Consider the following 26999-nt stretch of genomic DNA (forward strand, 5'->3'; position numbering starts at 1 on the left):
CCCACCTGGGTCCCTGTGGCTGACTGTTCCTCTGTCTGGCTTCCTGGCTTTTAATCCCCTTTCTCCTGCTCTTCTGGCCTGCTGCTTTGGGCGTCCCTGAGTTGTCTCTCCTCACCTGTATCCCTGGGGCTTACTGCTCTTCTGTCCAGGTTCCTGGCTTTTATTCCCTTTATATTTATATATTACATAATATACATTATATATTACACATAATTTATGTAATTAATTATTAATTAATAATAAAGTAGTATATATTCATTAGAAAAAACCTGTTTGTAGTAAAATGAAAGGATGAAAACAAAAATCATACGTAACCTCATATCCTAGCCCTGATATTTGTTACTCTTTTTTCTGTTCATATGCTTTTCTACAAAATTAGGATTATATGAGGATGTGTATCTCTGGGACATACTTTTCTGAATTGTAAACTTCAACAGTCTTTGAAATACAATTTAATTGGACTATAATTTAATATGTCTGTTGTTGGATATTCAATCTTTCAATATTCTATTGTATATGCTGATGTAATTAACATATTTGTATATACATTTTGTTTGTATCTTTGAGTGTTGTTGTTGTTGTTGTTAACTGACATCAAGGACTTATAATGAGATGGGACATCATGTGATCCATAGAGTTTTTTTTTTTTAATAATTTATTTTATTTTATTGCTGTTATTAAGAATATACACAACAAAAACATACAATTCAAGTTTCTATTTGTACATTTCAATGATACTGATTATATTTTTTGAGTTGTGCAACCACAACCCTCCTTTTCTAAGTTATTTCTTCCTCGATTCACATAAACTCATTGCTCCTTAAGGCTCCTATGTAATCTTTCGAGCTGTTGTTGTCCATTTGATCCCATATAGATAGATCTGAGAAGAGCCTAATACTCAAAGCAGACACTCACAGGAGTTTTCAATTGGCTGATTTTCAAAAGTAGATTGCCAGGCTTTTTGTCCTTGTCTATCTTAATCTGGAAGCTCCTCTGAAACCTGTTTAGCATCATAGCATATAAGCCTCCAATGACAGATGGGCGATAATAACACTGAGGTGCACTGGCTGGCAGCTGAACCTGGGTCTCCTGCATGGAATGTGTGACACTGCATCACTGTGGTGCAGTGAATTAATGTGGCCCTTCTAGCCATGGTCTTTGTGACTCCCACCAGATGACTGGGTAGGACTATGCAAATATGAGATACTTGTGGCCCACCAAGGGGACTGGATAGCTTGTTAATAATGTAAATAAGGTACATGGCACCCTTGTGTGGGTGGGACTCTGCATGGTAGTCTATTGTGGGGATTGGTCAGTTTTGCCATGCAGCGAGGCTTAAATGAGCCATCCCAGAGGTGGAAAGGGGAATCTCAGTGTCATTGAGAAAGAAGAGTCAGGAATGTGCTCATCCTTGGACCCTGAAATCCCTGGGTTGAGATGCGAGAAACAGTGGTGGCAGCAGAGGCAGCACAACTAAGAGAGCAGCAGGAGACAGAGCAGTAGGCCTCCTGGCCTGCAGTTATTTTTCATGTTTGTAATTTTATAGGAAAACGGCTTTATTTCACATCTTTGATTATTAATGAAATTGAACAATTTTTATATGCTTAAAGGTTGGTTATATCTTCTGCAAATTGTCAATTCTTGTCCTTTGTCTTTTTTTTTCTGTCAACTTATGCAAATTATATCATTGTGATAACTTGTGACAAACATTTTTCTCAGTGTGTTGCTTGCCTTTTATTATTCATTATAATTGTTTGATGTAAATAAGTTTAAATTTGTATGCACCAAATTTTAACATTTTCCCTTTATGAGTTCTGTTTTTTTCATGCTTAGAACTTTCTTATTCAGAAATCAGATAAGTGCTAACCAGAAGGCTGGCAGTTCAAACCCACCAGCCACTCCTCAGAAGGAAGATTGGGCAATCTACTTCTACAGAGATACCGCCTCAGAAACCCAAGGAGGTATTGCTATGAGTTGGACCTGACTTGACGGCAGTGAGTTTGTTTTTTAGTGGTTTGGAAGGCAAACTTGGTTTTATTATACTTATTTTTCAAACATTTCTTATTCTTCTAGCTGGCCTTTAGCATTCAATTTACCACCCCCACCCACCATCATACTTTTATTTTGATGTAAATCACATTGATCCTATTTCACTTTGAAAATAGTCCATCTTTCCATTCAGAAACACAGATGGAACATATTCTAATAATCTCATTTCAAAAACAAGACACTGAGGGTCAAGAAAGGGAGGGGGCAGACCCAGGTCTCTGACTCTCAGTCTGGTGCTCTGCATGCATCCTGTGACCCATCCTTCCCCCGTTGGAGCTGATTCTGCACCCAACCTGTGAGGCTCCAATCCTCGCAACTACCAATCAGCTCTTGGGTGGTGGGAAGGTTGGGGCCTGTCTTCCTGCTTACCTGGAGGGCAGTTCTCCAGCAGGTGGATGGTGAGGGCATTAGGGTTAAAGGTGGGCCAGTTGTCATTGTCATCCAGGATAGTGACCAGAAGGTTGGCTGTGCCATTCAGCAGCCCGATGTCCTCTGCCAGCAGTAGCAACTCCAGGATGGGAGGTGAGAAAGCCTCCCGATCAATGATGACCCCTGACCTCACTGTCACCATGCCTGCCAGCCAGTACCACCAGTCAGGGAGGTACCAAGGAAAAGGGGTGCAATAGGGAGATAGGGAAAGAGCCAGGAGGGAGGTGATAGGAAAGACAGGGACATGGTGGGGAAAGAGATGAAAGAGAAACAAAGAAACTTCAAGTCAACACAAAGTCTCTCTTCCCTAAAGTTCCAACAACCCATATTGCGCATGTGTCTCCAGCACTTCCCTGGGTGCCCTCTGAATCCTGCCTGCAATGAGCGTCCAGGACCACTGATGTGACCTGGTCTCTGGGAGCTTCAGGGCTGGTGTGAGGATAGGAAAGCTGCCTTGGCTGCTTCTGACTGATGTGGGGCAGACGAGCCTGGGCATGTTCATGGGGAGGTGGAAGGAGTCAGGTGGGCTCTCTGCCTAGGCTGAGAGCATGTGCACAGTAGGCTCTGTCATCTCCAAGCCTCCTCCTGGGTCCTCCTGCTTGTCATCCTTCTCTCCCCCAGGAGGGACCTGATCCTGGAGCCCAGGGGGACGGTAAAGAGGAGACTCTATTCCTTTGAAGGAGGGTGTGGGGAAGGGACCATGTTTACCTACTCAGGGCTCCTTGACTCCCACCTCTGATTGCAGCCAGACCTTGTACCTTAAATGTCCTTTTTGAGGGGGCAGTGCTCTGAGACCACATTGGGGACCTATGGCCATAGCTGTCTCTTCCAACCAGAAGTCTTTCTGAGAGGCCTGGTGGCCCCAGCTCACCAGCCCCTCAGCGCTGTCCTCCTCTTTCCCCAGCTGCACCCATCCACACCCACTGGGGTCTGTGTTCAGCCACACAGTGAGGTTTCATAGTGAGCTGGGATCCGGCACTGAGAAAAGAGCCCCAGCTCTTGCAGTGGGCCACTTCCACCCTAGCAGGGGAGACTCAAGCCAGGCAGAGGTGGTGGTATGTTGTGGTGGCAGCAGAGGTCTCACCAGTGCTGTTGTTGATGTCAAAGAGGCCACTCTGGGTGCCCAGCAGCTGGTAGGTCACCACGGCGTAGATGTCCTGGTCTGCATCCAGGGCCAGGATGGGCCCATTGAGCACCGTGATGGGGGTCCCTGGCCGAGGAGAGAGGGGTCACTGCAGGGCCAACTGGCCCCTGCCCTCCCCCCTCCCTGCCCTGCCCTTCCCGGTGAGCCATGGTTGACGATGGATGAGAGGGGAGGGAAGAGGGGGAGGGGGAGGGGAGGCCCCGGGGTGGGGCTGCGGCAGCCTTGGCAGACTGAACGCAGATGCCTGGGGAGCGGCCTCAAAGCCCTGCTGGGGAGAAAACACAACAGTGGTGAGCAAGCCCCTTGGCCCGCCCAGAGCCATGCCTGCCTTCCCAGCAGCCTTTGAGGCTGGCCACTCCTGGGAGGGTCTGGGGGCTCCCTGATGTCCTCTTGTTGTGTGTGGGCCTGCCTGGGTTTGTACACACAGCCCAGTCTGCCCACACGTGTGTGTACGATGCTCTGTGCACAGGTGCCTGTCTATACCTGACAAGGAATATAAATGTGTGCATAGGTGGGAGCATTCACAACACGTGATTCACTTGGTCATGAGCTTGTCTGCCTCTATAGGTGAGCATATTTGCATGCGTGAGTGCATGGTGAAGGCACTTATGCTTATGTGTGTCTGTGCACATGTGTAAGCTCATGCATGTGCCAGATAGACACACACACTGGCACGAGTGTGAGCATACACATAGGCGAGGCTTAAGGGTCAAGTGCACACTGAGGCCGAGCCAGAGACTAGGAGTACCTCAGTTCATCTCTTTCTGACCTGGCATCCAAGCTTCAGGGAGTAAGGAGGCTGGAGGAGGAGTAGGGCTTTGCCCAGGGGGACAGTAAAGAGGAGACTCTATTCCTTTGAAGTGGGGTGTGGGGAAGGGACTACATTGACCTATGCAGGGCCCCTTGACCCCCACCTCTGATTACAGACACATCTTACACCCTAAATGCCCTTTTTGAGGGGGCAGTGCTCTGAGACCACATTGGGAACCTATGACCATAGTTGTCTCTTCCAACCAGCCCCTCAGCGCTGTCCTCCTCTTTCCCCTGCTGCACCCATCCACACCCACTGGGGTCTGTGTTCAGCCACACGGTGAGGGTGCCTTCCTAGCCAGGCCTTAGCTGGGCCCCCATTGGGCAGGAGGTGGGCCCTCAGGCATCCGAGGCCCCTTGTGGTACCTGGAAGTGACAGGGGTTCCCAGGCAGGCCCAGCACCTACCGGCCGGCGAGTTCTCCATCACTTCCGCCTGGTAGGTGCTCTCAGTAAAGAGGGGGTGGTTGTCATTCTCATCCACAATAAAGATCAGCAGGAAGTCAAAGTCCTATGTGGGGCAGGGTGGGGAGCAAGTTGTAGGTCATGTTCTAGCAAAGCACCACAGTGCGGGTGGTTAGAGCACAGAGGTAGATGATTAAAAAGCCAAAACTAGGGGTCCAGAGACCAGAGTTCAAGTCCCTACTCTGCTAGCAGCTCACTGGGTGGTCTTGGACAAGTCATTCCCCCTGTCTGGGTCTTGGTTCTCCAGTTCAGCAAATGGGGATGTTAACTCCTTCATGGAGGTATTGTGAAATTCATAGCAGGCAGAGGGTGTGTCCCATCTTGTGTAATTAAGGGTTTCAGGCAGGAAGATGAGTCTTGTTTTTGTCACCTCAAGGCCTGCCTGATGCCTGGTCAGAGCCCACCCAAACTCTCACTCTCTGCCACAATTTATACCTTTCAAACCACGTTCACATTCTTATCTCTCAGAATTCTCAGTACTCCAGGGAACTATTTCTATTTCAGAGATGAGGAAACCAAAGCCCAGAGAGGGGATGGTACCCCTCAAAGCCACATGGTGAGTTAGCGGCCCAAGTAGGGACTAGAACTCAAGCCTCCTGATTCCCACCACTCAATGCTGCTGCTTGCCAGGATAAGCCAGGCTCCTCCCAAAGCATTGGTGGAGGAGGGAACAAAGGAGGGCAAGGAAGAGAAAAAGCTGAAGGAAAAAGGGGGAGGCAGGAAGTGACAGATGGAAGGAAGGGAGAGGAGCACAGAGCGAGAGAGGCAAGTAGCTGATGAGGACCTGCAGCTGGAAGGCTCTACTGGTTAGACAGATGAGGAAACAGAGGCCCAGGAAGGGTAGGGTCTTGTTAATTAAGAACAGAGCTAAGCTGAGCTAGGGGTCCCACTCAGGGCTCTGCCCTAGCCCTCATGGGCTGGTGAGAGAGACCCCTACTTCCAAAGGGATTTGTTTGGTGTGCAGCATCCACCAGCTCTTAGTAAAGAGACAACTTTGTTTTTTGGAGGAGAAAGCCAACTGGAAAACACAGTCCTTCCAAGACTCAGAGAATATGTTTGTGAATACATGCATGGCCATGTGCACACACAGCTGTGATATGTACCCGGGGATTGGTGGTTTGGGAGGAAAAACAATAACTGGTATTTATTATTTGCCACCTGCTGGGAACTGTGCTGAATATTCAAAATATACTGACTCTTTCAATCTTCTTCACAACTTTGGGGTAGGTGTTAACATCAACATTTTGCAGAAGAGAAAGTGAATGCTGAGTGAAATTAATTTGCCAAAGCCACACACCTATGAGAGGTAGCACTGGGATCTGAATCCAGCACTTGCAGACTCCTAAGCCTGTGTTTAAGCCCCAGACTGTTTCCTGGAGGGGAGATGTTTTGTCTCTCTGCCATCCCCCCCTGCTCCCACCTCGGCCTCCAGCCTCACCCTCCTGGCTATGCGTGGGTTCTCCGGGTTGTCCTTCACAGAGATGGTCAGCTTGTATTCTGGGATCCGCTCGCGGTCCAGTGGCCGATTTACAGTGATGATCCCTGTCTGGGATGAGGAGGGCTGGTGAGCCGGGCAATGACCTGTTCTCAGCATTGGTCTCTGACCCACAAATACCACCCTGCTCTGCCTGCAACCCAGGAGTGCTATAAATTCCTTCTCTAAATTGCCAGAGAAAAGGTTTAGAAAGCCAAGTCTGGCCTAGACCTGTAGGATCTTGCCCCCAAGGCTCAGTGACCCAGTGATGCTCAGATCTGGCTGCCTCAAAGGGACAGACCCCTCTGATGACCTTTTCATGTGGGCAGTCTGGTCACATTCCAAAATGTCAAGGGAGGACTTCCTGGTGCATCTGGGTCCAGATCAATCATCTCTGGCATCATCTCTGCACATTAATGACAAGCTTCAAGGGTAACAGGGAGGCAGGGCTGGCTCTCGGTGGACCTCAGAGATGACTCAACTGGAAAATCCAAGATTCCCTGCTTGCCTAGAAACTCCCTCATCCCACTGGAGGGAGAATGCCTGATAAGAGACCAGACCAAAGGAGCCCAGACAGCAACAGTAAAGAAGGCTCTTTTGAAGGAACACCCTGGTGGGCTTTCCTGGGTCAGTCTTGGCTCTACCGTGGCATTGATGAAGAAGGCCTGCTCTCGGTTGCCAGCAGTGATGTTAAAGGTGAGCAGTGCATTGCAGCCACTGTCGGCGTCACTGGCCAGGATGTGGGCGACAAAGCTGGAGACAGGGGTGTTCTCACTGATGGTGATGTTCATGGGCAGGTTCAGCAGCACAGGGTCATTGTCATTGATGTCCAGCACTCGGATCCCCACCAGCATCTGGAGGCCAGAGGAGGAGTGGGGAGGAAGTAGTGCAGGAGCAGGTTAAGAAGAAAAGGCAGGGAGAAAAGGAGAGAAAGAAAAGGGGGGTGGTGGAGAAGTAATGATGGTGGACATGCAGGCGGTGGAGGAGAAGGTGACGGCAGAGATGGAGTAGGATAGCAAAGGGATGGTAACTGACGAGGAGAAGGTGGAGTTGGTGGTGGACAAGAAAAAGGAAGAAGAAGAAAAAGATAATAAAAAAGGCAAAAGAGGATGACGATGAGGATGAAGAAGGAGGCAGGAAAGGACAGCAGCTAGGCTGTTAGAACAACCCAGTCAACACACAGGGCATTTTGCTGCTACAGCTCCTTGTCAGCCTTGTCCTCCCACTCTGGGGGAGGGTTAAGAAGTGCAGTTGCCAGGCCAAGGCCCAGCCTCCACATGGTGAGCCCTCAGAAGACTTGGAAGACTGCTAAGGGTGCTAAGGTCTGCCGTGAGGGTGGCTGTGTTTACAGAAGACATATCCCGGCTGGCAGTGGAGTCTCTTTGGAGTGTGCAGGGGGTGGTGTGAAGCCAGTGGAAGAGGGCCACCACACTCACCGTGGAGCTGAGCGGGGGCACTCCCCTGTCACGGGCACAGATGGTCAGGTTGTAGAAGGCAATGGCTTCTCGATCTAGCTCCACATCCTTCCGGACCCGTAGCACCCCCTCCACGGGAGAGATCAGAAACTCCCCTGGATATGCCCAGGAGAGGCCATAGTTAGCAGGCATGGCGATGAGCTATGGAGAACCCAGGCCTCTCCCCACTTCCTCTAGCAAGTCTTTCCCTCCAGGGGTGGGCCCCCAGCTTCAGCTCCTCATGGGATCTGCCCAGGGCTGGGAAGTGCAGAGGTGAGAGGAACAGGTAACTGCTAGGGGTGCAGGTGAGCATGGGCTGCTCACACCCTTGATGGCCTGCAATGCCAGACCAATTCCTTCCCTGGGTCTGGCCTCCCCATCTGTAGAATGGACAGGGTCACTTCTTCCCATCTGTTCAATGGGCAGGCCAAGGACTGACCCTGGTTAAGAGGGTTCAATTGAAAAAGTGGGGGCTTTCAACAGTCCCTGGGTTGTGTAAACTATTAAGCATTTGGCTGCTAACAAAAAGGTTGGTGATTGGAGTCCATCCAGAGCCACCTTTGAAGAAAGGCCTGGCCACCTACTTCTGAAAAATCATTAAAAACCCTCTGGTGCACAGTACAACTACGACATACATGGGTCACCATGAGTTGGAGTTTACTTGATGCCAATTGTTTTCCCTCTTTCTACACAAGTATCTTCTTTCTAAGGAGCACTCAGCTGTTAACTGAAAGATTAGCAGTTCAAACCCACCCATTCGCTCTGTGGGAGAAAGACCTGGTTAGATTCTATAAAGATTACAACCTAGCAAACCACATGGGACAGTTGTACTGTTACATGGGATCACTACAAGTCAAAATTGACTCCATGGCACCTGACAACACCACCACCACCCTCTTGCTAACCACCATTGATCAGAAATTGATTATTGAAGGTCTCAGGAACTTTTCAATGTGTGACTCTTCTCAGATACCATGTCTTATTATTATCGTTTTTTTTTTTGTTTTGTTTTGTTTTTTGTTTTCAAAAGGGATATTGGAGAAAACTTAACACAAAGGAATGTCTTGATAATGGTGGACCTGTAGGTAAGCCCTCACTGCCTTCCATTCATCCCAGGTGTTGAGCCACAGGTGGAGTGCAGAGAGGGCTCTCCCATGCTGTGGGTGTCTCTAGCCCTAACATGCCCTGGCTTCCTTTCCCTGACCTGTCAGAGATACCTCAGCTGATCCTATGGCTCAGTCCTTGTCCTGACCTGGTTGAGTGGCCAGATGTCTGAGAATGTTTGAGAATAAGAACCTTGACTTTCAGACTCTAAGTTGGAAGGGACCTCGAAGATAATCCTTTGGAAAATAAAACTGGGGCATAGAGAGAGGTGGTGACTTATCCAAGCTCCCACGAGTTAAAAAAAAAGAACAGGATTCAAACCCAAGGCTGTAGGTCATTGTCCACTGCATCCTATGGGCTTGTAGTCTTTTCTAGACCATGTCAGAGCTAACCAGGGCAGGAGGTGCTTGGAGGGAGGGAGGAGTGAGGAAAAGAAGGGGGTGGAGGATGAGGGGCAAATGGGAAGGGATTGAATGGGAGCCTAGTTGGAGTGGAGACATTAGAGACATGAGGCTCTGGCAAGAAGAGAAGGGAGGGAAAGTGAGCAAGGGAGTAGGGAGAGCCTGAGGAAGCCTTTTTTTATACTCTCCCAGGAACTAAGTGGAAGTTGCTTTGAAAAATGGGGATATGAGGCCCAGAGTGGAACACTGACTTGTCCAAGGACACACAGCACAGGGGCAGGGCAAGGACAGAGGCCCAAGCTCCCCAAGCTTTCTCTGCCTGCCTCTTCACATCCCACCTCACCTCATTCCTTGACCTCAGCTTCTACTGCTATGCTTTACAAAAACAGCCCACCAAGTTCTACCTGCAGCTGGGGCGTCCCACCAGCCCTTCCCTTCCACTCGCAGCCTCTCTTCAACCCCCGCAGGCTTGGCACTGCCTGAAGGGGTAGCAGCTGCTTGAAGCAGGATTTCCTGAGCCTGGTGCTCCAAGGTCTCCAAAGAACTGGGGATTCCCTTTCTCGGGGTTTTCCAGCCCTGTCTCAGCCTCTGTCTAAGTGTGTATAAGATGGTCTCCTGCCCTCTCTCTAAAGCCAGGGGAGACCCCACCCCTACTCATTTAAGGAAAGGAAGAGGTTCCTGAAGACTCAGAAGAGAAAGGCTCAAGGAGATGGAAGGCTGGACCTAGGCTAGACTGCACACAATGCCAACTTATGGGGAGTAGGCAGGTCTAAAGGCCCCTGCATTGTAAATTATCTTCCTTTCCAGCTTGCTAAGGGCTGGAACCCCTTCCAAACCTTCTGGAGACAGGATGCTAAAAGTTTAGGGCTTGGATTCATTCATACCCAGGTCTGCATCCTAACTTCCCTCCTGTGTGCCTTTGGGCATGTTGTTACTGAGATTTGATGTTCTCATCTGGAAAATGGGACTGATCATGAGTTGCCATGGCAGGACTGTGCTGGTAACAGATAAAACCTATCCACCTTCTGGGTGCTAGATTCAAGGCTGCTCTTAGTATCATCATAGGACCCTGCAAGGGGGCTCAGGCAGCTGAAAGAACTGGGAGCTATCAGGAAGGAGAGGATGTAAGTAAGAAAGGGGCCCAATGAGTGGGCCTGATGAAGGGACAGTGGAGGCCCTGAGAAGGCCAGGCTTGGCAGGAGAGGCTGAAGGGGGCTTGGCCTGCTTTCCAGCTGTTCTTTGGCTACACATCTTCTCATCGGAGCTATGAGAACCCAGGCACCCCTGACGTGTCCCACTGATGGGAGCCCCTCCAGGCTTAGGCTGCAGTAGTGGGAAGGAGACCTGTAAGTTGGGTGGCCTTGAGCACGTCACTTCACCCAGTGGTATGAGGGTAAATGTCCCTCTGGGCTGTGTTCCTCACAAGTGACAAGGATGCCTGCCCTCATCTGCCCTCTGGGTACAACACAGAGGCATTTTCTGGGAAGAAGCTCTGTATTTTCTGTCAGATCTCAAAGAGGTGTGTGACCTTCTCCAGGACTACAAATCTCTGTTCCCAGATTTCACAGTGTTCTCACCTTACTCCTATAAAGAAGGGGGTGAGCAGAATAGTATTTTCATCTTTTTATGGTTAAGAAAATGGAGGCCTAGAGAGACCACACAAAGGCAGGGGGGCAATTGCCTTGAGACCTCCCTTGAGACCTGTCTTGCTCTTGAGTAGGGTTGGGGAGAGGCCTCTGGGTCGTGTATACCCCAAACCCCCAGTTAAGGTCCTACTCACCCAGGGAGTCTCCATCCACAATGCTGTACTCCACCTGGCCATTGGGGCCTGAGTCCCGGTCATGGGCCAGGAAGGTCCATACTCTAGGCCCTGGCTGGCCCTCGGTGACATCAAATGGCCCCTCATAGTCCCGGGGGAAGGTGGGCATGTTGTCGTTGATGTCGTTCACATTCACAAGCACCTGAGGTGGTGGACAAGCTTAGCCAGGGGCTGTGTTCCCGCCAGCCCTGGTGCAGGCCTAGCCCCTCACTGGTTCTCAGTTCCCTCATTCCTAAACTGGACCTGATAACCCTGCCTTGTGGGGATGATGCAAGAATCTAAGGGATGATGGAAGTCAAGGACCTCTTAAGGTATGCATGTGGATGAGTTATTATTGTCAAAACCTTTTTGTTAATGGGTATACTAATCATATTCATAATAGTGCTATGAACTTCTAGTTATGACTGTATTACACTCATTTCACATGGTCTCATTTGTTTTCTCATACTCTGAAATGAAGTTATTATTATTTCTCTTTCACAGATGCGGAAACTGAAATTTAGGAAGGTTAAGTGACTTGCCTAGGGTCACACCACTAAGAGATGGAGGAGCAGAGATATGAACCCCTGCTGGTCTGACCAGAGTTCATGCTTTTCCCATGAAGGGAAGGAAGGCAGGTGCCACGATCTGTCAAAGATGCAGCTACACAGAGAGGTTCAGTGACTTCCGTAAAGTGACAAAGTGAGTTTGAATTGCTAAGACTAGGACAGGGCTCTTGGATTTAGGCATTTCCGCTGGACATTCAATCTTTTGCTCCTCCTTCGGCCACAGAATTTTTAGATGCCGTCTTCTTCTCACTCTCAAGTTGGGGTATATCCCCCCCCTCCACCCACCGTGGTTGTAGAGGTGAGGCGGTGGGACCAGATGGGGCACTGGTCTGTGGCAGTAACAATCAAGGTGTAGCGGCCATGGCTGATCTCATAGTCCAGCTCCTTTGCAGCACTGATGATGCCCTAGGTGAGGAGAGAGAGGAAGCAAGGATGGATCGGTGAATGGTGGGTCTGAGCACCCTGGGAACTAACTCTTTCATGAGGCACTCTCTGATCACCCCAGGAGCTAGGCCCTGACCTCCTGGCCATGGTGGTGAACCCCTCTTACCCTCTAGGCCAGACCCCACCCATCTGAGCTTTTCATTTTCCAAGCACTGGTTACTCCCCAGGTTTCCCCCAGACTCATCTTTTCTTCCCATTCCCATGATGTCACTGGGCTCCCCATCAATCCCAGCCCCTTCTCCTGGACCTGCCATCAGCTGCTGACCGTGTGTCTGTGGATACGGAAGGTGTTGATGATGTTGCCTGAGACAATGGCGTAGGTCACTGTGCCATTGGGCCCCTCGTCCAGGTCCAGTGCCTGGACAGTGATGAGGCTGGCATTGATTGTGTCCGGGCCCTCATCTAGCAGCACCTCATAGTGGGGCTGCTGGAACACAGGTGCGTTATCGTTCTCATCCACGATGGTCACATACACGTGGGTGGTGGCCTGTGGAGAAGAGCAGGGTCAGGTTCCTTGGTTAGGTAGCTAAAGGGGGTTAGGTGGAGTCAGCTAGATGTTCTCCTAGGCTGAACTCACTCAGTGTGACCCCACCTCAGAAAGGATGAGAGGAAGAGAAGTCACAGGCTGGTGGAAGAGAAAAGCACACATTGCTGTTACGTGTTGTTGAGTCAGCCCCTGAGTCATGGTGACCCCATGCTCAGTGGAATGAGATGCTGCCTGGCTCTGTGCTATCCCCATGATCAACTGCTTACTGGACAACGTTCTGTTGTGATCCATAGGGTTTTCACTGGCTGATTTTTGCAAGTAGATCACTAGGCCTTTCTTCCTAGTCCATCTGAGTCTGGAAGCTCCACTGAAACCTGTTCAGCCTCACAGCAACAGGCAAGCCACCACTGACAAATGGGTGGTGACTCCACATGAGGTACGTTGCCCAGAAAGGGAATCCAAGTCACTCACACGAAAAGCAATAATTCTACTACTACTACTGAACCATGAAAGCACATGAGTTTTTTTTTTTTTTTAAGCCACCAAAAAGAAAAATGGAAAGAAAAGAAAGCACATGAGGCTCCATTAAAACCCAAACTAGGTAACTGGTTTGGTTCAGAATGACACTTGCACCACCACTTTGTCCAGTGCCCACGGCAGACATCACCAATCATTTACAGCATTGCTGACGTCAGATGCAATCTCAGACTCCTTCTCAGCACAGTGATCTAATTAAAACTGGTGTAATGCTTGGGCCAATCAAACCACATGGGATACCCATCCAGTCAGAACTCAGTGATCAGCACTCAAGAACCAATGGTAATGATTAATGTGGTGCATGACAAGCAAAGTTGTTGTTGGCCCCTGACTCATGGCGAGTCTACGTACAATGGAACAAAACACTGCCCGGTCCTGCACCATCTCCATGATCAGTTGGGGATCCAACTGTTGTGATCCACAGGGTTTTCACTGACTGGTTCTTGGAAGTAGATCATCAGGCCTTTTTTCCTAGTTGATCGTAGTTTGGAAACTCTGCTGAAACCTGTTCGGCATCATCAACACACAAGCCTCTACTGACAGGTGGTGGCTGCATGTGAGGTGCACTGGTCAGGACTTGAATTCAGGTCTCTAACATGTCTGGTGAGAATTTTACTACTGAACCACCAACGTCTCCCTCACAAACAGAGCAGATTAGTGGAAAAAATTAGCCATGTGCTGGTATTCTTCCCCCCTCTCCCTGCCCTCCTTCATTCTCTGCCTTCTCCATCTGGGAAGATGTTCTCTCTGCACTGCCCCATCTAGGCTCCCTTCCATCTGGCTTCCCAATGGGTTGGCCAATAGGAGGCCATGGCATAAAACAGGACAAGGGAGGGGAGAGAGGTGAGGGCTTATTGCACACAGTCTTTCCTTCCCTCACTGCAGTTCTGTAGGTGGTTCACTTTTCCTCACAGCTCCAACTTTCTCTGGGCTCCAGAGACATCATCCTAGTTCAGATATTCTGGGCTTCTAGACTCTTGTCATTAGTCATGTGGACTAAAATCCACCATAAGGGACATATTGTTTTTGGTCTTAGAGGCTGTGGTGTAGTAAATTACTTAGTGTGGCTTTTCTACCCATAAGTCTTTGTAAACTCCAAGGTGGGATTTTCTATGGGCAACTGAGGAGCTCCTGATTGCTGAAGTTGTCCACCTGGAGTATTTCTGTTGGGAGTGGCACAAAACAATGTTCTGGGAGGTGCCCACTCTCTCTCAAGTGCTTAGAGTTCTGATGCTATGATTGGCTAGTTTGACCACCCTGCCGGGCTCAAAAGGAGGCCTCCTAGAGGCAGAACTCCCTCTGACTGCTGGTTGAGGAAGACGTGATGCTGAAAGAGACACGCGCCCCTGAAAGAGACGCGCACCCCTGAAAGAGACACGTGCTGCTGGGAAAGAGATGCAAGAGACATGCATTGTTGAGTGAGACACCGAGGGACCAGCACTGCTGGGGGAGAGACTGTGAGAGACTGTTGGCTGAGAGACGGTGGGCTGGGAGAGAGACTGAGCATTTTTCCTGAATTTGAATTGTAGCCTGGTGCTTCCCTAATAAACCTCATAATCTGTGAGTTCTGTGTGGCCACTGCAGCCCATTATCGAACCCAGGAGAGAGGTGGTGGGTGCTTTGGGAGGAACGGTTGGTGAAAGGGCTGGAGGGAGGCAGCATGTCTGGCCTGGCAGGAATAGGCCTTGGGTTACTGCTGGTAATCCTGTCTTCCTCTTGTAGGGTTAGAGGAGGCCTGAACATGTGGCCTTCTTCCTCTTTTACAGAGTTTCAATAAATCTTTACTAAAATTCAAACACTCAGGGAGAGAAAATGCATTATTTTAACATTTCTCAAACTTTTCCCCCAAAGATTAGAGATGGAGAGGGAGCTTGCACTGAGTCTCAGAGAATAACCTAAAGTGTTGGTCTCAAGAATGAAATGTCCTTGAAATCCCTTATGTTATCTTTGCAATTGAATATGGATTTTGTATCCTTCTCCATAATCTATTAGTGGCTATTTTCATTAAAAATAGTGGTTGGGGCATGCTCTCACTTACATGAAATAGACAAATATATAGAAACCAAAACTTATTATTGGTTACCAGGAGGTGGAGAGGGGAGAGGAGGAGTTATTGCTGAGGGAGCATTGAGTTTCTGTTAATGGTGGTGGAATGACTTGGAAAAGGATGTGCTTGATAATTGTTGTATAACATGAATAATATAATCAATATTACTGAATTACATATGCAAAAACTGTAGAATTGGTTGATTTTTTTATATATATTTTCAACACACACATATACACAGTGGTAGGGTAGGGGCCTTCAAATATTTGAAAAGTTTATCCATTGGCTCTTCACAGCCCTGGATGCAACTATGAGCTTTCACCCCTATGGGAGCCCAGCACTGAATCCCTCTGAACTCCTTTTCTGCCAGCAGTTGCTCAGCCCTGCAGGAAAGGGTTGGATTCCAGCCTCACAGGGAAGGGCAGGGGTGTTGGTGCTTCCAGATTCACCTCCCAGGGTCTCTGGAAGTGGATCTGACCATTGTGTAGGCTTTGTGTGTGTGTAGTATCTTATAGAGTCACCCTACAAAGCCCCTCATGCTCTGAGACCAGTCCTGGTCTGGGGTGTGGAAAGTTGTCTCTGACCTCCTTTGGCGTCTAGAAAACCAAAAGTGAGGAGGAAGCCAGTGTTCCAAAAGGCTCTCTCAGCTGGCCTTCCTGCCTGCCCTGACATTGAGGAAACAGCTTGAGGTTTCTGTACCATGCCCTCACCTTGGGCAATATCTCCACCCCTCATAGATGCCTTCATTTCACCCTGATGCAATCCTAGGAGGTTCAGTGAAGGGCAGTGCAGTGGGAGGAAGAAAGTGGGAGGGCCGCTGGTCCCAGCTCGGTTGCTCTAGCCCTCTGGAGAAAGGATTGGCAGGGCAGTTCCCCCTTTCCCCCAATTCCAGGCTCTCAGCACCCACCTGCTAGGCCCTGGGGATGGAGGAATCTAGTTTCAAGGGTGGTCTGGGCAAGGCCTGGTGAGGAAGAGGTTAGGGGAGAAGGGTGAGGTGCTCTAGTGTCCCATTCTTCAGTGACCCAGCCTCACTTCTGCCCAAGCTGTGGTGGGGAGAGAGCCTAGTGCCCACCTGGTGTCAGTTCTAGTTTTGCACCTTCTCTAAATGAAAGAAAGCTCTGCCAGTAGGAAAGCTTCTGATTGTGTCCCAGGTTGGGTCACAAGGTCAGAGTTTATTCCCAAGGACCTGAGGTTATGTCCCATCATTGCATCCCATTGGGTCTTCCTGGATCCCCAAATCACCTCCATTGTGGTCTTCCCTTGCCCCAGGAGCAAGGGGAGGGAGGACATCCCCTGAGAACTCTCAGGGAGCTCTTGAATCAGGCCACCCATGGGGCATCCAGAATTCCTGGTTCCCGTTTAATTTCATTCCTCTGATTTCTGATGTAGCTAGACTCTGGCTGTCCTCTGTCCTTCAGCCTGGGGGCCACCTATGAGCTCAGGATCCCTAATGGACCAAAGAAAGTACCAAAAAAGTGAAAAGACAACCTAACGTTGGGCAGAATATATTTGGAAACCATATTATCTGACAAAAATCTAATAGCTAAAATAAATATATAATTTTGACAATTTAACAACAACAAATATAATCCAATCATAAAAGGGGCAAAGGACTTGAATAGACATTTCACCAAAGAGGACATTCAAATGGCCATCAGACACATGAAAAGAGGCTCATTGTCATTAGTCATCAGAAAAATGCAAACCAAAACCACAAAGAGTTACTATTTCACCCCCACTAGGATGGCTAAGACAGAAAACAAACAAACCCCCAAAAAAGCAGAAAATAACAAATGTTGGTGAGGATTTGGGGGAAATTAGAACCACTGCTGATGGGAATGCAAAATGGTACAGTTGCTGTGGAAAACAGTGTGGCAGTTCCTTAAAAAACTAAATATAGAACTATCATATGACCCAATAATTCCACTTCTAGGTATAAACCCAGAGGACATGAAAACGGAGACTCAAACAGAGATCTGTATACCAGTGTTCATTGCAGCACTGTTTCAATAGCCAAAAGGTGGGAAACAGCCTAAATGCCCACCAACAGATGGATGGATAAACAAATGTCAAACATACACAGAGAGGCATACTACTCAGCCAGTAGGAGAAATGAAATCTTGATATATGCATGCTACAGTGTGCATGGAGCTTGAAGACATTATGCTGTGTGAAATAAAAAATCACAAAAGGACAAATATTGTCACTTCATTTATATAAAAAGATAACAAAAGGCAAATGTATAGAGACCAAAGTTCATTAATGGTTACTAGGGGCAGGAGGGAGGGGAAAACAGGGGGTTAATGGTGATGAAAAATGGCATTAATGGTAAGGTCGCATAGCTGATTGTTGTACTTGCTGTCAATAATTTGTACAAAACTGAATTGGCAAAATTTGTGTGATAGACATATTTATAACAATGACAACAACAAAAACAGAGTGGCTGCTTAGGTACAACCAAATACCTCATGGGATTTGATTCCTTGGTTTGGAGGCTTAGGGTCATCATTTCATGGGACATTCCAGTTAACTGGTCTAATAATAACATGTTCAGTGCTTCTGTTCTACCTCCTAGTTCGTTGTGTAGGGCCTAGGGTTTTAAAAGCTTGCAAATGGCAATCCAAGTCCTCAAAATTGGTCTCTATTCACCTGGAACAACAGAGGAAGAAGGAGAATGAGAAACAGGAGGAACGTATGGAATGTGCGGTTAATTGCCTCCATGAAGAACTGCCTCCTTTGCCATGAGACCAGAACTGGATGGTGCCTGGCTACCATTACTGAACATGTTGATCAAAGATTCCACAGAAGAATCCTGATCAAAAAGGGGAAAATGGAGAACCGAATTTCATATTCCCATGGACTAGACCTTCTGGAGCCACAGAGGGTGGTTGAACCTTAAACTAAAGGTATCCCCTGAAGTCTTCTTATAATGGAACAATAATTTAGCTTAACTAGTAAAGAATGTCTGCCTTGACATTGTGCTCTTTTAAGAACTATCTATACAGGATTGATCAAATTGACAGCAGCAATTCTAAAGATCAGACAGAAATCTTAGGGGTGAGTTGATGTTAATGTAGGAGGAATAACTCAGAAAAGGAGGGTGAGAATGGTTATACAACTTGAAGAATGCAGTCAATGTCACTAAATTGTACTCGTAGAAACTGTTGAACTGGTGTGTGTTTGGCTGTGTATATTCTCAACAACAGCAAAATAAATAATGTTTAAAGAAAAAGAAGGCCAACAAAGCCCCTAGAAGCTTTCAGCCTGGCTGGCATAAGCTAGGTAAAATGGCTGTGCCCTCTCCTCTCTCTGAGCCCTGGCCGCAGCCACAGTCACCGTCACAACTCCAGCCAGGCAACCATTCCTCACTTGTCCATGTATTCACTGGTTTGCCATCCAGGTAAGAGTGCATTACACACCCTCTCCATGCTCCACTTTGTGTCAGGGACTCAGAACATCAGAGAAAGGCCCTGGCTCCCCAAAGTTCACAATCTAGCTTGGGAGGGCAGACGAGCCCAGGTTCTTTGCTAGGTGGGTACCCCCAGGCCTGGTGTGACAGCTGGATGGGAGTGTGGACAGTAAGGACTGGAGGGAGTCGGGGGCGGGGCTAGGGCACTTGTAAAGGAGAAGGCTCTTGAACTGAAGGATATGGACTTGGACAAAAGAAGAGGGACCTCCCCAGTGATGCTGACAGGCTGGGTGGGGGCGCAAGAGACGAAAATGCAGGCGTGTGTTCTGCAGATCTTGAGGCACCAAGGAGGGAGAGTTGGTGCAAAGTGGAAGGTAATTCTGGAGTCCCATGGGGGAGAGGACCTGGAATGATATCCAGTGGGTACACCAACAGACGATACACGTGTCCCCATGTAGGATGTACTAAGCCGTGTGTAAGCCTGCATGTGTTCCGTGTGTGTGTGCGTGTACAGAGTGTTCCCAGCCCACCCAGGCTCTGGAACCTGCAGCCCAGCCTGCTCCAACTTGCCTAACTCTTCACAAAGATCAGATTTCATTTGTTCATCCATCCATTCATTCCTTTCAGCACCTACCATATACCAGGCCCTGGGCTGGGTTGAGAGGTGTAGGAGTCAAGTCCCTGACCAGAAAATGCCAAGGCTGGTGGATGAGGGCAGACACAAACTATGGCCATTAGAAATGGTACTAAGTTAAAAGCAAAAAACCAAATCCATTGCCATTGAGTAGATCATGACTCTTAGCAACCCTATAGGACAGAATAGAACTGCCCCATAGGGTTTCCAAGGCTGTAAATCTTTACTGAAGCAAACTGCCTCATCTTTCTCTCCCAAGACGCTCGTGGATTCAAAGCGCCAACTTTTTGGTTAGCAGCCCAATGCTTTAACCACTGCGCTACCAGAACGCTTTTGGAACTAAGTTAGATGGACATACACACATCTCTTAGGCTGTGCAACAATAATAATCCTCTCCAAAAAGTAATGGAGAGGAGTAAGAAACAGCTTTAAACTGGCAGTAAAGAGGAGCTAACTCATTCAGACACCCAGCCGGATCCTCTGTCTGGGCCTCAGTTTCTCGGCTTCTGCGGGGCTGGGATGTGGTTGGTGCTAGATTGCCAGGAAGGCCCTCCCGTGGAGCCCTCGGGAGAGGCAGTGCCTCCCGCAGCCCCCTGGGGGCGCCCAGGAGCAGGCGGCGCCCTGCCGTCGGCCGCCCTCCGACGCTCCGCTCTCACTCGCTGGGAGGTTTCCCCTGGCCCGCCGCGTCCCGCCCGCTCCCCGTGCACAAGGCACCCCGTCTCCCTGCGCGCCCGCCGCCCAACTCGAGCCGGCTGCGTCAGACGCTTCTCCGCCCGACCACGACATGGGCGTCCCCACGGAGGCCGGCGGCCGGCGCTGGGGGCCCGTGCTCCTCGCGTTCTTCTTGGCTGCCTCTCGAGGTAAGACCGGCGGCGTCAGGCTGGGCGCTTGGGAAGTGCCCCGGGGGGGACCGCGGGCGGTGGGGGGGGACGCCCTGGGAATCTCTTCAGCCTGCTGTGATCCCCACTTCGTGGCGCAGAGTTCTGCTTGGGTCGTTTGGCAGGGTGCAGCGGCGTCTCTGCCAAGTGCCCTGGATGGGCATTGGTCATATCTACATACTCTGACAGCTGACTGAGCAGCAGACTGCCTGCATCCCAGGGACTGCCTGTCCCACCCTTCCCTGCCCAGAGAGCCAGAGCACAAGTGGTTTCTACAGAGCTGGACATGGACAGGGTTGAGACAGCCCCATTGTGTTCTTGTGGATGTGACTAGCTTTTGACACCTGTGGCATTTCCCAGTCTCTCCTGTCACAGGGCTCCAGCATCTCAGAGGATGTGGGGTGTGTGGCACTCCCAGCCAGCCCCCATGCCCTGGCGATACTTCTGGCTGAGCCTTGCTGGGCATTGGGAGCCAAAGAAGGGACTAGTCCTAGTGGGCACTGGCCCACTCCAGACATGGGTAGCACTGCCCACTGGTCCCTATTCTGAGGGTCAGCTGATTCCCCAGCACCCTAGTGAGGCTGCCGCTCAGGATCTGTATGGGACACTCCCAGCTGAGCCATCAGCCCCTTGTGGATCCTTGAATAACTTGTGGCATTTCTAGACTGTCAGATCTCCAGGTAGTGTCTTGGCCAGGACACAGTGGCTCCCAGGAGGTGGGGGGCCAGCGCAGAGGTCTCGGTACCTACAGGCTGGCCTTGGCTCTGGACTGCCCGGAACTGAAGAGGCTGTACCTTTAGGGAAGAGGGGGCTGGCAGGCAGCCTGTGGGACCAAACTTTATGAGGAGGGCCCAGGGAAAGTGTGAGTCATGCAGGGAGTCAGAGGGAGGGAGGTGGAGGGATTGGCAAAGGGACCCAATGGGCGGGTCGGAAGAAGAGAAGGAGGAGGAGGACAGCATAAAGGGGAGAGGAGGAGGCCAGAGGAACCACTTGGAGGCTAGCCTGGCCTCTGATAAGAAGAAAGGAACCCACATCCCACACATCAGAACTGGCTAAGCCCTGGCCTGGATGTTCCCCAAGATGACAACAAGGGAGAGTCGTCCCTAAGATGGGGGGTGGGGGTTGGTTCCCAGCACCAAGGCCATAGCCTGCTGGTAGGGCATGGTATCCAGAAGGAGCAGGGGATGGTGATAGGTGGGAAAGTCAGCATTTACCCACTGCAGGCCACCTGCCTTGCCCTGCCCTCCCCTAAGAGACCCCATGAGGCCCTTCCTGTTTTTTAATCCTCACCTTGCTATTAAGCAGCCTCAGTTTCAGATGCTGAGTTTTAGAGAACCAGCCAGCCTCCCTGGCCCCCATTGTCTACCTGCTCCCCATTGTCTACCTAGCCAGGAGCTTTCATCCCCAGAGACCTTGGTGCTCCAAAAGACCATCTCTTCCTGGATCCAGTTCAGGGAGAGAGAGTTAGGGCTCCAAGCAGTCTGACCTCCTAACTCAAAGTAGCCTGACTCCTGAAGGGGTCAGAATTCACTTAGCTTTGACTTGTTCTGGAACTTAGTATTCTCAGCTATAATATGGGCACAGTAGGATATTCATCCTACTATCTCATACTGTGTGCAACAAAGGAGATAATAGATGATCATTAGGGTCTGTGAGTTGGTGTGATTCCTAGTGCCTGGGAACAGTGGGGAAGACCTGCTCACTCCTTGATGAGGTGCTGGAACTCCCTGGGCATGACCAGTTTCTCAAGGTCAAAGCCTTTATGTCTGGGGCAGTGAGCTGGAGGTGGCTTGTACAGAGCTGTTCTCCAGCTCTTGAGGCTGGGCCAACACTAAGGAAAATGAGTGGTAGTGGTGAGTATGGTGCTCACGGAGCCCAGAAAGATCGAACACTTCTCGTTCGTGGGCCTGACTCAGGTGAGATGAGTGGAGGGGAACACCTAGGGAGCCAAGACTCCACTAGACCGCAGAGGTGGTGGAGCCTCTTCTAACCTTATAGGTATTTTCAGGGCCTGCAGGATGCCCTCATAGGCTGCACTGACTCAGGAGTCCCAAACTCTGGGACTAACGCATTCGAGCTCATGGAGTACACTGGGGCTGGGGATGGCAGACCCCTACTTCCCCTGCAGCATCTTCCCTTTCCGGGTAAACTAGGCTGCAAGACCATGCTTAGTAACCCAGTGGTGCAAGCCTCTGACACATTGATGGCCAGGTCTTAGGAAATCCACACCCCACTGCCCAAAAGCCCTGAGGTGGAAAGACACAGCCTTAGGGCCAGGCCATGGGCACAAGGAGCATCTCCTCAATGCCAGGGACACCTAGGGGCCAGCAGTACCGGGGACCCCCTCACTAAGTTGGGCTGGTGGCTGCTCCTAGGAGTACCTTGTGGTTGTTACAATTTCCTCATAAGTGGGACAAAGGTTCCCTGCAGGGGCTTGGTCTCTGTGAGAATGTGACCCAGGCAGTGAGTTTTTTTTTTTTTTTTTTGAACAGGCAGTGGTGTCCCATTCAAAGATGGCAGCCAACTGTGCTTCTTTGAATGTGTGTCAGTCAGCTGCCATCTTTGAGTGCGGCACTACTGCCTGTTTCCTACTACTACTACTACTCATTGCCATCTAGTCATTTCCAACTCATAGTGACCCCCATTGGGTTTCTGAGGCTGTAAATCTTTATGGAAGTAAATCGCCCCATCTTCCTTCTGCAGAGTGGCTAGGGGGTTTGAACCACTGACCTTCTGGTTAGCAGCCAGATGCCTTGTCCACTACACCACCTGTTTCCTACTAGAGTCAAAATCCAGCAGGCAAGAGATTTGATTGCTATGCAACCCACATGCTACCCTTGTTTCCATAGGCCATGACTGAGTTGTTTAGAATTAGTTCAAAGCTCTGATAACAAGAGTTTCCTATACAGCCCCTTTCTTAAGTTTAGCTTCTGGAGTCAGTCAGACCTGGCTTCAAATTCTAAGCTGGCCATTTGCTGATCTGTGGCTTTGGGCAAGTTCCTTAGCATCTCTGAACAAGTTCTTTCATCTTTAACTTGGGGATGATGATAGTACCCTCCTCAGATGGCTGTTGTGAGGCGTCAATGAACAAATAGTTAATACAGTGCCTGACACATGTGGTTACTGTTTAATATTATGTTATTTCTTGGCTTCTAGAAACTACATGCCATTCATTGATCCTTGATCTAAACTCCTTGCTGAGTGTGGAGGGCATGGGAAGATGTTGACTAGTTTCACAGGGACTGGACACTCCAGAATCATGGAAGTCTGAAGGGTGCCCAGGGTCAGTCCAGCCACCCACCTATAGGCAGTTACAGCCTCCATTACCATGGGGGTGCTTGTAGGTGCTTCTTAAAGTTCTCCAGAGATGAGGACTTTGCAACTTCAAGGGGAGCCCAATCCAGGGTTTGTTTATCTCAGTGGGATCTTTCTTTTTAAAATTTTTATTGTGATTTGGGTGAAAGTTTACAGAGAAAATTCATCTTCCACGCAGCAATTCATACACATTTTGTTTCATGACATTGACTGCAATTGCCCACAATGTAGCAGCGCTCTTCCTACTTCCTCCCTGTAGTTACCTCTTCCCTGTCCTTCTTTGCTATGCATTCCTGCCTCCTGCAAACGCTGCCCTTCTGTTCTCCCATGACTGATTGTTCTAAGGAGTGTATCTAGCTGATGTAAATGTTCACCCTATATGCCTATTCTTTGGCTGGAAGCCATGGGAGTGAGTTCAAGGCCAGACCTGAAGGGTAACTAGGGGCCATAGTCTTGGGGGTCTCACTATGCTCAGTGGGGTCTTTCTTGCATCTGACCTTTACATTCAGTCTATTTACTGTGGCTGACCCTCCTCAAAGACAGGGCGCCATCTTGCTAATCCATAGTCCAACAATGAGGTTGCTCTGCTACCGACCAAGCAGCTCAGTTCCTTTAATCTTTCTATGTTGGGTCTTATTTCCCATGGGGACCTGGGGTCAAGTCCTGGCTCTGCTCTTCACTCATCCTGGGACCATAAACACCCATGCCCCTTTAATCTGCACAATGGGAAGTTTGAGTAATTCCATGAAGGTGTTTCTCATCACCTTTGCAGTCTCTGCAATAGCTGCCTGTCATCATATTTACTTATTTTTTCCTTTAAATCTACTCTTTTACTTAAATTAACATATTTTAAAAGGAAACTTTATATCACTGCCACAAATGGAAAGCCAGTATCACTCGCCATAAATAGAACAAAATCATAAAAGCACATAATAGGAAAACCAAATAAGGGGATTAAATTGTAGCTGGAAACTATGGCCCAGGGGAGGCTCAGACCCTGAACCTGTAGTCCCTTGGCAAATTAAAAAAGATTAGAAGTGACAGAGATGTTTTGAAGACATATTAGCATTAAACTGGCACTTTCTTTTTGACGTCATCAGGACTGAAACACGATTGAAAAGGGAATAACCTCCTCTTTCTGTGAGTCAATGTTATTTAATGCCATAAAACGAAAAGTAAAACTCCCTATGATATAGATGTCTTCAGCTCTTCTCCATTACTTCAGAAGCAAATTCATCACTGTGTGGGGAAGGTGCCACTCTCCTGTGGGCAAGGGAAGAGCCTGGAGGCCAGGCGGGACCAGAGGGCCTGTCTGGGTTTCTCCCAGCCCAGTTCATTCCCCAGTCAGAACTAATGTCCAAATAAACACAGCAGTCAGTCAGGTCCTCTCCATGCTGGGGTCAACCAGCTGTCCCAGGAACCGCAGCAGAAGAGGGAACAGGAGAGGGAGCCAGCAGCCTCAGTGGCAAGGGCCCAAGCAAGCTGGGTCTGCACTGGCCAGGCCAGCTGTCATCTGCAGGAGGGAGGTAGGACCTCCAGTAAACCCCTGGCTTCCACTAGACTCTATATGATAATAGATGACTCCAGAATGCAGGAGCCAGACTGAGAATAACCCAAAACAAATCAGTTGCCATTAAGTCAGTTCCAACTCACGGTACCCCCATGTGTTTCAGAGCAGAACTGTACTACATAGGGTTGTCATGGCTATGACCTTTTGAAAATACCTCACCAGGTCTTTTTTCTGAGGCATCTCTGAGTTCAAGGGTTTGAACTGCCAGTCTCTTGGTTAGTAGCTGAGCCCTTGACTATTTGGGCCACCCAGGGACTCCAGACTACCTGGGTTCAAATCTGGCATCACCACTTACTAGTTGTGAGACTTAACCTCTGTGGTTCAAAATGGAGATGCTAATAGTATCTACCTCGTAGAATGTGAGGATTACATAACAAATCCATTTAAAAAGTGCTTAGAATGATGCTGGCACAGGGAGTCAGCTATTACTACTATTACTACTACTACTACCATGAGCCTATTGCGATGAGAGTGGGGTCAGAAGGAGACTTGAGTCTTAGAAAGTCCTCACAGCACAGGATCCTGAAGGTGGCTGGCTAGGCTGCAGACAGACCTCCTCAGGGAGGGTCTGGGGCAGTCTGGAAAGAGGTCATACAGAGAAGCATCCACTGGCCAGCTGCCCAGGCCCTCCCTGGGGAGGCGTGCCGGCTGAGCCTCCAGCTCCAATGCATGGACTCGTTCCCAAGGTGCTGGAAGTGTCGCTTCCTCCAATAGAGCCCGGCTTCCCCTTCCCGGCCCCCTTGGTCCAATGTGAATGGATACTTCCTGAGGGGGAGGTATCAATAAACACATCTGAGATGCCCTTTGTCATTGCTAGCCACAGAGCCCCATGGGTGGGCCTGCTGGTTTGAGCTCTCAGCCCCTTGATTGGGGGCACTTCCTGGAGCTTTGAGCTGGTCGATTCAGCCCTACTTGGTGCATACTTTAATTCCCTCTGTGCACTGCATCTTGACAAAGACAGAGCCTAGACTTCCCCTACACTCCCTGGAGTACTCTGAGGTACAGGGGCCTGGCAGGGAGCTGGACACCAGGTCCCATGTCCATTTAAGAAGGCAAGGACAGGTTTTGCATCTAGCACAGGGTAGGTAACTATAGGCCACAGATAACTGTTTACAACTTCTAGCAGCTGGACAAAGTTCAAGCTGTTTGGGTGGGGCCTCCCAGGCCTGACTAATCAAGCTGGGACCCACCTCCAAAGGCTGGGGCATTGCCTTGGTGACAGCAGGGAAAGTGCAGGCCCGTCAGGGAAAAAAATGTAGGCCTGCCCACACCCACATATGAGAACACACCCATCCCGTGCACACCCACAGGGTTTCACGAAGCGCCTGCTGGGCGGAAAGGGGTGAAGGTCACAAAAACTGGCATCCCAAGAAGATGACAGACAAGAACTTCTTTGCCTGTACTGTACAGGTTTTACCTGAGGCTGAGGGTCCCATGACCAGAAAGTGGCAGAAGCCGCCCTAAATTCCAGCAGACTTCCACAGGGAGTTCTAAACTCCCGGTGACCTCTCCACTGGCTTATGTTAGGGCCTTCGTAAATATTTGTGAAGAATGCTGTTTTCAGTTTGGGTCTGAGGCAGCCCAAAAAGGCCATGTGGACAGGTCAACTAGAGGTCAGCCACTCTCTTGTAGCTCAAGGATGAGGTGCCTGCCCCACCTGCTGGTAGGGGTGGGGGCTCTGTCTTCAGTCCTAGAGTGTCGAAGGTGTGGATCTCAGCTGAGCTACAAACTGGCTGTGTGGCCTTGGGCAAGTCCCTTGACTTCTCTGAGTTTGTTTCCTCATCCTTAAAAATGGGCATGATGTGTCATGGGGGTGCTGTGAGAATAAAACGAGACTAAAGTGCTAGCTCTGGTAGCATAGTGGCTAAGACACTTGCCTGCTAACCAGACGGCTGGCGGTTCAAACCCACCAGCCACTCCTCGGAAGGAAGGTTGGGCAATCCTACTTCCGTAGTGATACTGCCTCGGAAACCCAAGGAGGGG

At 49.5% G+C, this 26999-nt stretch overlaps 1 protein-coding gene across 1 annotated transcript in view; it reads right to left on the bottom strand.

Annotated features, from left to right (window-relative positions):
- The window catches only part of CDH23 (cadherin related 23), a 542121-nt gene that overhangs the window by 25013 nt on the left and 490109 nt on the right, over positions 1-26999 (bottom strand). The window contains exons 38-46 of the mRNA XM_042780917.1: positions 12405-12626; positions 11981-12100; positions 11109-11289; positions 7806-7939; positions 7014-7223; positions 6334-6441; positions 4839-4941; positions 3563-3688; positions 2419-2622 (exon numbers count right to left, since the gene is read on the bottom strand). Of these exons, the coding sequence (XP_042636851.1) occupies positions 2419-2622; positions 3563-3688; positions 4839-4941; positions 6334-6441; positions 7014-7223; positions 7806-7939; positions 11109-11289; positions 11981-12100; positions 12405-12626 (1408 nt within the window). The remainder of the gene's footprint in view (positions 1-2418; positions 2623-3562; positions 3689-4838; positions 4942-6333; positions 6442-7013; positions 7224-7805; positions 7940-11108; positions 11290-11980; positions 12101-12404; positions 12627-26999) is intronic.

This window comes from Orycteropus afer, unplaced genomic scaffold (genome assembly GCF_000298275.1).
Source record: "Orycteropus afer afer isolate SDZICR_OR568_19922 unplaced genomic scaffold, OryAfe1.0 scaffold00070, whole genome shotgun sequence".
Lineage (NCBI taxonomy): Eukaryota > Metazoa > Chordata > Mammalia > Tubulidentata > Orycteropodidae > Orycteropus > Orycteropus afer.